Raw genomic sequence first — 13178 nt, 5'->3', positions numbered from 1 at the left:
GTAACTTCTCTGGACGTAAGAGAGTTACTGAAGACGTATTTTGTGATATTCTTTAATAAAATCACCTTTATTTTGCCATATACGCATGCGCAGTGGTGCGTCGTTTGTCTTCTGATACACTTTTATTTGAAGATCCCTTATTTTGACGTAACCTGTCAAATTACTTGTAGAAAGAAAAAAACGTCTAACTTCACTTATATTTATATAGATATTTGATCAAATTTGTTGTATTTTTTAATATATTTTGTTTTTAGTATTATTAATATTCACTATTGGTAAATCTTCATGATCATTGTTTTAAGTTATACCGATAATATTCATAGTATTTCTATCAACTCTATTTCTTCTTTATTTAATCCATATATATTATCGATTACACTGCAGTATTTTTTAAATAAATTTTAGTAATTAAATAAAACGTTTTACTCCTCTCAATAATCTTATTTTAATTTTTAAGCTAGAATTGGGTATACAACTAACAAATAAGTTCTGGGCATATATCAATAACCTATAAATTGGCATTTAAAGGTTATTCATATATAGTACAAAATATTTAATGTCATTTGTCAAAATAAAAGATTTCTTTAACATGTTAGTAATATAGTACAAGATCCCACTGCAGAATCACTACGTTCATAACGCATTCACATTTTTTCATACACTTAAAATTAGGAGAATAGATTATGGGTAATAAGTTGCCAGTTGGTAAAAAGGGGCCGCACATATTTTTAATTCAATTAAAAGTAATTAATTTTTAAACAGAAATTTTATTTCGGCCATCTACACACGCTGCTCATGCAAATATGCATGTTGTTTATATAAAATGAAAGTTATTTTTTATGATGATATAAGGTTGCATGAGAAAAATTGTTGCAAATTAGGGTTGCCAGCTGTTAAAAAGGCGACATATTAAAGATTAGCTAAAATAGAGTTAGTGCGCAATGACACTGGTTTGACAAAAAGTGATAATATATATATTATTATATATCTATTGACCCATGCTTTAAAAACTCACACAAGTCACACTTAAAACCAAAAGTGTTGTGTGCTAGCTGCATTTTACTTTATCTTTGATACTCAGCGTTTTAACAGCTGGCAACCCTAATTTGCGACCATTTTTCTTAGACATCCTTCATCAAAAAAAAAATATTAATATAAAAAACATGCATGTACGTTATGAGCAGCGTATTTTATTTACAAAATACATGTATGAACTAAAATTATTACTTAAAAATTATTTACTATTAGTTAAAATAAATATGTTTGGGGCGCTTTTTGACTGGAAATCAATGTATTCTCCTAATTTTAAATGTATGTAAAAATGTGAGTTTGAGTAATTACGTTATGAACGTAGTGATCCTGCAGTGGGATCTTAGACTATAATAACTTTTTTTAGATATGAAGTATTTTGTACTTTATTAAAAGATCCTATAATAAAGGCGGCTATCATCTTACGGTTTCAATAACTCTCTAATGTCAGTATTAATATATTGAGATAATTGACAAATAATAACGTTTTAACATATCAGATAGGAAGATATGTCATATGTTAATTTAGCAGTTCACCTGGTGAATGGACAACGATTCGCAAAGATCTGAAGAATCACCAACTAAACGTACGTGCATAGAAATCGGCCCACTTCAAACTTTTGCTTTGAACTATATTTTTTTCAGAACTGTTACTCGGATCAAAATAAGGAATATACTATTTGAAAGATAAATTTATAAGTAAATAATTAAAAAGTATACTTTTTTTTAAAACATGAACATTTGAGACCCAATAAAGGAAATCGGGAAAAAAAACCGTTTTAAGTATTGACAAAGCACCTCCACAGCCATTTGATATCACCTCTTTTTTTCTTAAATTTGATAAACAAATAGAATTGCTTAAAAACTACTTGACCAATTGGGCCTATCTTTCGCAAGTATAGTAACTACATAAAAACTTAACATTAGAAAATGTGAAATGTTTTTATTGTTTATTTTAATAATTAAGTATAAATAAATAAAATAATGCTTAATTTGTGGGTTTAATTTGTAATATTTTTTTTGTTTATGAATACTTTTTAATCTAGAAAATCTCATTTCAAAGAGTAAGTATTTTCAAGGAAGTTGTCTATTGATTGCTTTATCTGAAACGCTACAATGAGTAGTTTTTCCACAATATTGAAATTATTGAAAATAGTCGTTTTTTTGCTTAAATTACTTTTTTTCCTAGGGTAGTAAGCTATAAATAACTTATAAATTTAATTTAATTGAATTATTTATTTCTTAAATAAAAAAAAACAAAAATCCAATCTTAATTTTTAATGTAGACAAGTGACTTAATTGATTTATACAGTTGTATAATTATTGTTTATTTAATTTTTAGCTATATCACTAACTGTCACGCAGTTAATGTATATATATATATATATATATATATATATATATATATATATATATAGTTGTAGTTGTAGAAATGTATAATCTTTATATTAATTTTAGGTAGCCAGACGTTGGGGAGCACAAAAAAATAGACCAGCCATGAATTATGATAAATTAAGCAGGTCGTTGAGATATTATTATGAAAAAGGAATAATGCAAAAAGTAGCAGGTATTTTAAAAAATATTATTAGTAAATCAAAACAGGACAATTTTAAAGATTTCTCAAATTTGCACAGCTGAATATTGCTTAAATTAATAATACTTATAAAAAACGTCAAAAACAACTTTAAAACACAAGAAACTTTTGTTTTTTTTATCGTCAGAAGAAAGCGATACAAATTTAAATAAAAGCATATTTTAACATGCCTCTTATATAATCATGTTAAGGTATTATATTTTAAAACTCTATATTTAGAGACGGTAGGTATAAGTTCGCGGTGGTAAGTATCAGGACTTCCGTCTAATATTCAGCCCCCGCCAACTTACAGGAAGGATCACTGATCATGGACGGAGAAAATGATCACGGATAACAACATTGAAAGAGGACTTCCCGTAAAAACATTGGAAGAGTAGAGGAAAGCGGTAAAAAAGGAAGTCTAAGATAAGAAAAACGTTAGATAAAAAATCCGTCAGATAAAAACGGGGGTAAAAGACGTTGACAGATATATTTAGGCTATAGAAATTAGCAAATAAAAAGTATTTTTCGTGACATTTTTTGATATAGGTGTCTAACAACTGCTTTTGATAAATTTGGTAATAACATTATGTAATAAAGAAAATATGTAAAATATTAAACACTACCGTTTTTTACTTAAAAACAATGTAAGATCGCTATTTAATTTTAAACACTAAAGGTAAAGACCGATAAATTATATATGTAAAAGTGAACCAATTTTACTAAAAAAGCATATAAAACCCTTTAAAAATGGAGTTTGTTAAGTTATTTTTGTTAATTTGTTGCTTAATTATTGCAAAAATGGCAAAAATAACTACAAAAGTCGATTTTTTTAAAATTATTATCTTTTCTAAAAATGCACAAAAAAACTTAAATTTATGTAGGTATGCAGCTATAAAAATTTCAAAAAGTTTCTCTGTGATTTTAACTTAATAACGTAATAAAAATATAAAATAAATTTAATATTTTTTTTATTTGATATGTTGGCATTTTTACACATTTACACAATTAAAAAAAAAATAAAGTCTCCTACGACATTTAGAACCCGAGTTATCCCTTTTTTATTTCTCGATTTCATTATTTCAAAAACTAAATTCATAAATTCAAATTTATAAAAGTCATAATACATCCGGTTCTAATCAACTAAAATTTATATTTTTTTAATTTCTGGTACCTAGTTGCATAGATTATAGAAATTTAACTAGCTAATTTGTAAATTGTTTATATATTATTGTTTAATACAATAATTATTGTTTAAACAATTTAAAATAAATATTTTTTTGGAAAATTTTGCTATAGTCTTAATATTATCATTAGTAAAAAAGGTTATGAAATGATAGGCAACTTATTTATGTATTATAATTTATGTAAATATATATATATATATATATATATATATATATATATATATAAATATTAGTTTTCAAAAATAAATTTTACGAAACATTAATTTTTTATTTGAAAATCAAATGTTATTTTTTCTTGAATTACGTTTATTATTTTTACAATTACTTGTTCTCAAAAACATGAAAAATCTACTTTACTATAAAAATAGTAACATTAAGTATGTAAATTGTAATATGTTAATTATATACACAGATTAATTCCATAATTTTAATTTATAATTATACAAAGTTTATAACAATTAATTTGTGAAAAATATAATGCTTTGAAGTAAAAGTAATTGTAAAAATAATAAGCATATTTTTAAAAAAAAGTTCGGACGTATAGATTTTATTAAGACGTATAGACATATATTAAATAAAACATTAATTTTTTGTAAAATTTAAAGGGACGTTAAAGGATATTATTTATAACCATAATACATAAATATTGAAGTTGTTTTTATTTCATACCTTTTCTACTAATAATAATAAGAGAAAAGTATAATTTTGCTGAAAAAATATTAAATTTAAATGGTTTAAACAAATTACTCGATTAAATAAACAATTCACAAATAAACTAAATGTGTTTTTACAATATATGCTACAAGGTACATTAAATTTAAAAAAAGCGTCAATTTTCTTTGATCATATCCGGAGATATTTATAAATTTGGATGAACTTGAATTTATGAAAATTTATGAGAATTTCATTTTTTGAAATAATAAAATCGCTTCGCTTTTAAACCCGTTATTTTTGGCGCTTCATGGACGGCTCATTTTTAAAGGAATCCTTTTTAAATTCTTTTTGTCTAAACTTAAACACTTATTCTTTCAAATTATCAATTTTCGTTGATCAGATCCGAAGATATTTATAAATTTTTATAAATTTGAATTGATGAAAATTTATGAGAATTTCAGTTTTTGAAATAATAAAATCGCTTCGCTTTTAAACCCGTTATTTTTGGCACTTCATGGATGGCTCATTTTTAAAGGAATCCTTTTTAAATTCTTTTTGTCTAAACTTAAACAGTTATTTTTTCAAATGATTCTTTTTTAAATTTCTGAATATTTATAAACAAAGCAGCTGTGAATTTTTCTAAAAAAGGAACGCCAGTTTTAAGGGTCGTAAGATAATATTTTTTTTAATTCATGTAAAAATACCAACATGGCGAATAAAAAAAAATAACTACCTACATGTTATTGCGTGTCTGAGTAATTTTACTTGTTTATAAGCTTAAATACACAGTACTTTTGCAAATCTATTAAACAATATACAACATAAATTTTTTAATCGTTAAATGATTAGTTTGATAAAAAAAATGCTTTTTCTTCAATTTGGTGCTTTCAGAATTTATGTAGATCCGATAGTTTACGCATATTAACGTTGGAAATAAAAGCTTTTTGGGAAAAGCAATTTTAATTTTGCAAGATAACATATTATATTAAGTGAAACTTCTTGAAATTTTTAAAGTTGAATAATTGTGATATTGTCCTTATTTTTATGCAAAATCAAGATTTTTTGCATTTTTATAAAAATTGTTAATAATTTTCAAAAAGTCAACTTTTAAATATTTTTCAGTAACATTGTGTCACTTTTCCGTATAATTTACTGGTCTTTATCTTTAGTATTTAAAATTAAATAGCGATCTTACATGGTTTATATATTGTTTATGAGTAAAAAATGACGTTTTTTCTTTTGCACATTTTGTTTATTACATATTGTATCATAAAATAATCAGTGTATTATAATGACGATATGATTCTAGTTTGTTAGGATCACTGGAATATCATCACGTTAATAGACCAAGAAAAGCAGGCACTATCTGGATTTTGTATATTCATTCTACATCTTTCTACATTTCAACTGAGAAAGATAACCTAATATTCGAAGACGCTGTGAGAGGACTGTACCTGTTAATGTACCAATTTAAAAACAACTTTTTTTGGACTCCAACCAGATTTAGACTCTTTAAACTCAAAAGCTTTGGTCATGATTTCGCCTCTAAAATCATTGTAAATTTGGTTAAGATAAGAGGACGTTGCTACTACTTTATTCTTCATGTTTCCTTCGCATGTATATTATAGTCCAAAAAGTTCAAAACTAACCTTAAAGTTGTAATAGTTTGTAACGTAACTGGACGACACATTACTTTTTGTTAAAATAATTTAGAAAATTCTATAAGAAAGTTAACATCAACAGAAAAGAATTTAAGGCAATCAGAAGTCAATGCAAAGGAGTCGGTCATCTATTAACACCAAGATATATAGAATAGATGAGTGAAATACTTTAACCAGGCACTTACTATTGAGGTAAAAGAAGAAAATCGGGAAGACAAAAGAGATTAGGTAAGCGACACATTAAAGAGGAAGGAGAAACCACCAACGATTCTTGAAGTTAAAGATGCAGTTAACTAGCAGAAACTAACCAGAAATAAATCACCCGAAATAGATAATTTCCCAGCTGAACTATATTAAGAAGGTAGCAACGATATCATATCATATATCGATATATATATATATATATATATATATATATATATATATATATATATATATATATATATATATATATATATATATATATATATATATATATATATATATATATATATATATATATATATCGATATCATCATCATGGCATACTCATAAAAGAAATATGGACAAATAAATCCCTCCTTAATGATTGGAATATTGGGATACTTTCAACCATACACAAAAAGAAGATATCTTTGAATGCTCTAACCACAGAGGAGTTACGCTTCTAAATGTAGAATATACAATATTTTCCACAGCACTATGTCACTGTTTGGCACTATATGTAGACGGAATAATAGAAAAATACCAAGCTGGTTTCAGAGGTGGTAAATCAAAATTTCATTAGATTGCAACCCTAAGACAAATTTTAGAAAAAACATTGGAATATGGCATAGATATTCATCACATATTTATAGACTACAAAATAGCCTACGAATCTGTAAATAAAAGGGAAATATTTAAAACAATGAAAGAGTTGGGAATACCAAATTGGTGAATTTAACAAAACTAACTTTTACAAAATTTCATTCGATGGGGAATCAGAAGAGCTTCATTTTAAAGGTTAAAACGTTCAAAAAAAATTATTTTGAAATAAATATTGCAATTTGAAAAAAACAGCGATTTTCGTCTTTGAAGGCTAATTATGCATAACTATTGGACCAAATTGAACTCACAAAAGCTTAAATGAAAGGTAAAAAAATAAGGAATAATGTGTTATAATCAGTTTTGCTGCAAAATAATTACCTTAAATGATATATTAAAAAAAAGGAAAAATATACGAATTTTTCACTGTTTTTCGTCCATAAAAAAATAATAACCAAAAATTTTTGGTCGCTTTTACATAAGAATTACTCAGGAAGGTCCCCCCTACAACGCCCAACTGCTACAATTAATTATGGAATTATAACACGTTTTTTTACCCACAGCCTGGACTATATCTGATAGCTTATATACCAGTTTTTTCATTTTTAAACTTTCTCCTTACCTAACGGTTTTTTTCTTGACAGCCTATTTACCGGTTTCTTTCTTTTTAAATTTCCGCTGTTTTCTAGCGTTTCTCCTCATCTAACGGATATCTATTTTTAGATTTCTGATTTAACACACCTTCTTATTTAACGGTTTTTCTAATCTATCGAATTCTTTATTTTTAGACTTCCGCTTTTATCGTTTTCCTCCACTCTCTTAATGTTTTGACGGAAAGCCCTCTTTCAATATTTTCAAACCTTTCTAGCGTCGGTCCAGATAATTTGACTGAATGGATCTCAATAAACCGGATATTATTTTCTTTGTTAAAACGTTAATAACCTATGGAAAAAAAGTTTAAAAAATTACATTTATGTACACAAAATAATTTAATAATAAATAGCACTTTGTAGGCTTGTAAACATTTACAAAAACTGCCATAATTTTTTTTAACTATATATTTGTCAATATTATTGTATCATAAAAAAAAATCAACTACAATGATTTACAATAATAAAATCTGGTTGAAATTTGATGATTTTATAATAGTGAAATATGTGAACAATACATTCATATCATAACAGAAAACGACTGACCTTTGCTGATGATTATACACTGTCTTCACCCATAACACGTTTCCTTACTTGCTGGTGTTTCGATCAAAGGAAAAGTCGTCCACGTCCCCCGAGAATGTCTCTGCTCCTCTGCTAAATTTTGTTCTCCTTTCCTTTCACTGCTTCGTACCGTACTCGTTCCAGCTTTCTCCTGATGCATTTTTGAATCACTTAACACAATACTGGATACTTTAGACTCAAGAATTTATATCATCTCTCGACTTGGCCTATTACTCGTTCCACGATTTTTTTTATGATGCTTGTAACTTTTCAAACACAAACCGGCCTTTTTTTAGTACACTGCACTCAAAACTAGACTTCTCCTTTCAATCGAACAAAACACACACCTCGCTCTCCTCATTCATTCTCCGACTTCCAAATCGTTCTTCCCACAATTAATTTTCCATCCAATCAAAACCAACTTTCAATCATGTCGCATTATTTACCCAAAACTACCTCTCTTCTTAATCTAAACAAATTTTCAAATTTACGTATGCTTTTGCCTTTATGGAGTTCCAAGAAAGAAATTAAATTCCGTATCCTTATTCTACTTTATACAACTAATCAAGTTTTTATCTATTTTTGAGAATCTTAATACAAAGGTAGATTTTAAGTATCTACTATGTACCGTACGGGTTAATGAGTTTCCTACCCGCATATCTCGAAAACTTAATGGTCTATCCTTTGTTTAACTAAAATATATTGCCCGTGGTTTTAATAAAAAGTTCGACGAACGCTTTCTTAAACCATCAACCCTACTCGCCTCTAATTGTTTGCTTGAAAACATTGTTCATGGGGCTGATAAACAATTCTGCGAAACACTCTCTTGAAACTAGCTATAATTATTTTTTAAAAATTTATATGCTCGTGGTTGAGAAATATAAATTTTTTTATTTTAATTTAAATTTTAAATAGGAATATAGTTTTTTTTTTTATTTTTCATGTCAAATAGGATATATATATATATATATATATATATATATATATATATATATATATATATATATTTGAATATGGGTTTATGTACTTAGTCATTTTATTTACTTGAACCACCCCGCCCTGAAACTAATATCTGGCTACGCCCTTGCCGTAGCCGTAGTTTTAAGCTGCTTTATTTTGTATAATTTTTCAATGAAAATACGATGATTTTAACGTACCCAGTTAAAAAAAAAATTAAGTCCAGTAGAAACCAAGATACGTCATTTTTTGCGAGCGCTTTATTTTGAAATAGTGTATTTTTTGAGAGCGCGGCTGGCACTTTATTCAGCTAATCCCAGTCCTGTTACTCCAGTCAGAACGAAAAGTATTCTTTGTTTACAACACTCCCTTTTTAACAATTTTCAATAATTTGAAACTTTGATTTTTCTCCTAAAAGATTGGTTAATTTTAGCCCTAAACCCTAAAAAGGGCTATCTTGGCTTCTTAAGGTCTAAAGATCTCTTTTTTTTTAAATTGTGTTTTTTTAACAAGCTTTTTGAATAATATTTAGTATTTATTATTGTAAATGTTTATAAGCTTAAAAAGTGCTATTTATTATTAAATTATTGTGTATGTGTATCAGAGTAATTCTTTAAAAACTTTTTTCCATAGGTTAATAATATACATCTTAACAAAGCAAATAAGTGCGGGATTATTGAGATCTATTTAGTTAAATTATCTGAATCAGCCTTAGAAATAAGCAAGACATTTTGCAAAAAATCATAAACCAATTAAATTTCGCAAAAACTATTCAATCGATCTAGCCCGTCTTTTGCACACAATTCAAACACGATAAGACTCTCAAGTTGAGGTACAAAACGTTATTAACAATATTTAAAAACAACAATATTTTGTTGTTTATTTTGCAATAACTTTTTTGTTTATTAACCGATTTTAATTTAGTAATCCCATTTTGTGTATCATTTTTGTTTATTTTTTCAAAAAAGTTGTCTGTTGATATACAATCTCTAAATACACAAGTTTTTAAGTTACTAACAAAATAATGAGTTGGACCTTTGGGTTATATCATACTACATATTTCAACTGTCAAACAGTATCGAGTAAAAATTAACTGAATTAGCCGATCAACCGATCATTTTTATTTTGTACAAAGTTTATCTATTAATTATTTATAAATCATTTATTTAGTTTACAACATAGTTTTCTTTAAATTGTTAAGGCCAATTAGGTGTTTTAATCTTGATTCATTTGAATTGTCGTTTAAGTTTGATACTTCTTTAAAATAATATTTCTTCTCTCTCAAATTTATTATTATGACCAAATAGAATTGTATACATGTGGAACAAAATACTTTAATATATTAAATATGAAATTATTAAAATACAAGGCTTAGCAACACTGTATCGTAAAGAAAAAAAATTAAAAAAAGTTCCATACCCAAATTCGTTAAATTAGATTATCTAAAAAAGTAAAAAATTTTAAAAAATGATTAATAAATCTTTTATTTAATATATTCTAGGATCCCCTATGCTTCTTAAGGCTGCCTGTATCCTTCTAGGCAAGATCAGAACCACTACCTCTTCAGAGTTCCAAACTGGAAATCATAAAAATTAAGTTATCATTCAAGACAATACCACGTATGTTCGATTAGATTTCAGTCTACAGAATAAGGCAGCCACTCTACATAACTAATCCTTCTCCTTTTTTCTTGGGCCCTAGTCAGGGCGTGGTGACACTCTAAATATTATTAGCTTGCTGTTTCCATTGGCTACGACCCTGTACCATATGGACGGCTTCATGTAGGGATTTTCCCACCAGATTCTTCATTTGGTGTGCTCATCGGGTTAGTGATCTTCCTCTTGGTCTTCCGCCTTCTACCTTTCCTTCTATTACCAATAGTTCCATGGTCTCCGTTTTTCTAGCTATGTGACCGTAGTAAATTAGGTATGTGCGGTTTACTTTTTTTTAAAGTCTGACTTTTATATAAAGCTTTTCCACAATTGACAGGTTGGTTCTATGTCTATCCAGGACACGCATAGACTTCTCCTATAGGCCCACATCTTAAAGGCCTCGATTTTTTTCCTATCGATTTTTTTTTGAGAGCGCAAGGTTCAGCTGCATATATATCAAATGGAAAAATAAGGACATTGACCAACCCGAGCTTAGTATTTTTTGTTATTGTTCGGTCTTTCCATATTGTAATCAATTTAGCTATTGCGGTTCGAGCCGTTTGGGTAAGCAATCGCCATTGTTGGACAGAATTATTTGCATAACTGATGGTAGTCATTTCCACTTCATTCGCTGCTAGTAACTAATACATAATACCAAGATCTTTCATGAAAGAACAAATGAAACTAAAATTAAAATTTTGCCAATAATCTTAAAGAAAATAACGAACAAATATTTTAAAACAAAATATATAGGTATATTCAAAATATCCACTTCAAAATGCACAGTTTATAGGTTAAGGAGCTGCCATAAGTATTTAGTAAAAACGTATTTCCTTTATAACCTTCTTGACAATCCTCCTATTTGTTGTATTCTTTGGACTATGATATATAGGATCTTTTACAACGAGCTTACAGTATCTATATATCAGAAATCATTTACACAATATTTATAAAAATTGGTTTATGGGAATTACAAGTTACGGCGAATTAAAGAAAATATTTTGACAGACATGCTATTTCCGTTTATACCAGAAGTGAACCAAAACTTTGTTATTTTAAACAAAACACCTTGTATATTATTGCATTTATAGATTATGCGTAAAATTCTAAGCAAATATTGTATAAGGTACCATAAGTCTAAAGTCTAAAACGAGTTGTTCGTTTTTTTTCATAAAATTTGAAGATAGAGACAATTTTTTCAAAGTTAATATCTCATCCATTTACAATTAAACTATAATTGCTTGAAAAACTTTGCACACAAAGAGTAGGTAACGTTCTTTCAGGAATTTATTTCGAAATCAAATTTCTAAATACAGGGTGTACACAAATAATACGCCATTACTTTAAACTTCTAACCAAAGTAAGTCAATAAGTATAAATAAAACATCCTATAATCTCACTAAAAAAGAAATCAATTGTCTCTCAAATAGTATTAGGGTACGGTTCCCTATACCTAAAGTTAATACTGTATGAGATTTTTTACCTTTTTTTTTTTCTTTGCTGGCCTGTTAGCTGTACCCCAGGCGGAGATAAGATAAAAAATGTTGCTTTGACACCACACACAGTAATTCGTTGAAAGATTTTAACATAGTATTTGCCAAATTACTTGTTCGTCCTTCTCCTTCGCTGGGATAATTTGTAAACAATAAATGAGTAGATACTTAATATTATACTTTAATTCATTTAATTTAGCACGATTTTATGTTCTTGTTACAAAGTGCATATCATTATTAATAGCCCGTGTATTCTCGTCTAGATTTGTTGAAAGAATGGATATCAAGTCATTGGCATTCTGTAACAAATATTGTACCATCATCTATGAGTTCTCTTAACTGGCACGATCTCTGGTCAAAGTTTCAGAAATGGTCAAATATTTTCAATACAGTTCCTTTTTAGGGAATATGAAGGCTATTCCAATATTTCCATATTATTTTACTCTAAAGAAAACGGTTAATCGATTATGGATCAATATGATTTCCTAGTGGTTCTATATAACTCTCTTCTATCATAGTGCCTTTTATCGGTACCAAGACATCAGAACCGTCTGCAATAATATATCCCCATTATTTGAAAGTTCTAACGTTTTTCTGTATGTAAATACGTAACTTGCGTACATTTGTAGCGATGTACAAAATAAGACTTGGTGGCACTTACTTCTATGACATATCCATCGCTAAAAATAGTTCGAGAAACAGTTGTTTAATTAAGGTATTGTTGAGCCCGTTTATGACGAGTCTATTGTCTTTTGGCAATTAGTCCAGAATACCCCTTTCCTTTATGATATTATAGATTATAGCGTTGAAAGATTTTTTTGCATCAACAACTTGCTATCGATATTGACGTGTAGTCAATTTGATTACTCGTAACTGATGTGCGAGGCAGAACGAGATGTTTGTGCAAAAAGAATTTTCTTTCCTCTGAACAGCCTGTGCGAAATATTAAAGTTTTATCAGTAAGCTGATGTCGAC

At 27.7% G+C, this 13178-nt stretch overlaps 1 protein-coding gene across 2 annotated transcripts in view; it reads left to right on the top strand.

The window, feature by feature from the left end:
• LOC140434710 (uncharacterized) overlaps window positions 1-13178 on the top strand; it is a 284330-nt gene that overhangs the window by 270581 nt on the left and 571 nt on the right. For both annotated transcript variants that reach the window (XM_072523163.1, XM_072523162.1), the window contains exon 7: window positions 2488-2596. In XM_072523163.1, the coding sequence (XP_072379264.1) occupies window positions 2488-2596 (109 nt within the window). The remainder of the gene's footprint in view (window positions 1-2487; window positions 2597-13178) is intronic.

Source organism: Diabrotica undecimpunctata, chromosome 2 (assembly GCF_040954645.1).
Source record: "Diabrotica undecimpunctata isolate CICGRU chromosome 2, icDiaUnde3, whole genome shotgun sequence".
NCBI classification, from domain to species: domain Eukaryota; kingdom Metazoa; phylum Arthropoda; class Insecta; order Coleoptera; family Chrysomelidae; genus Diabrotica; species Diabrotica undecimpunctata.
This window is presented reverse-complemented; position numbering and strand designations above follow the sequence as displayed.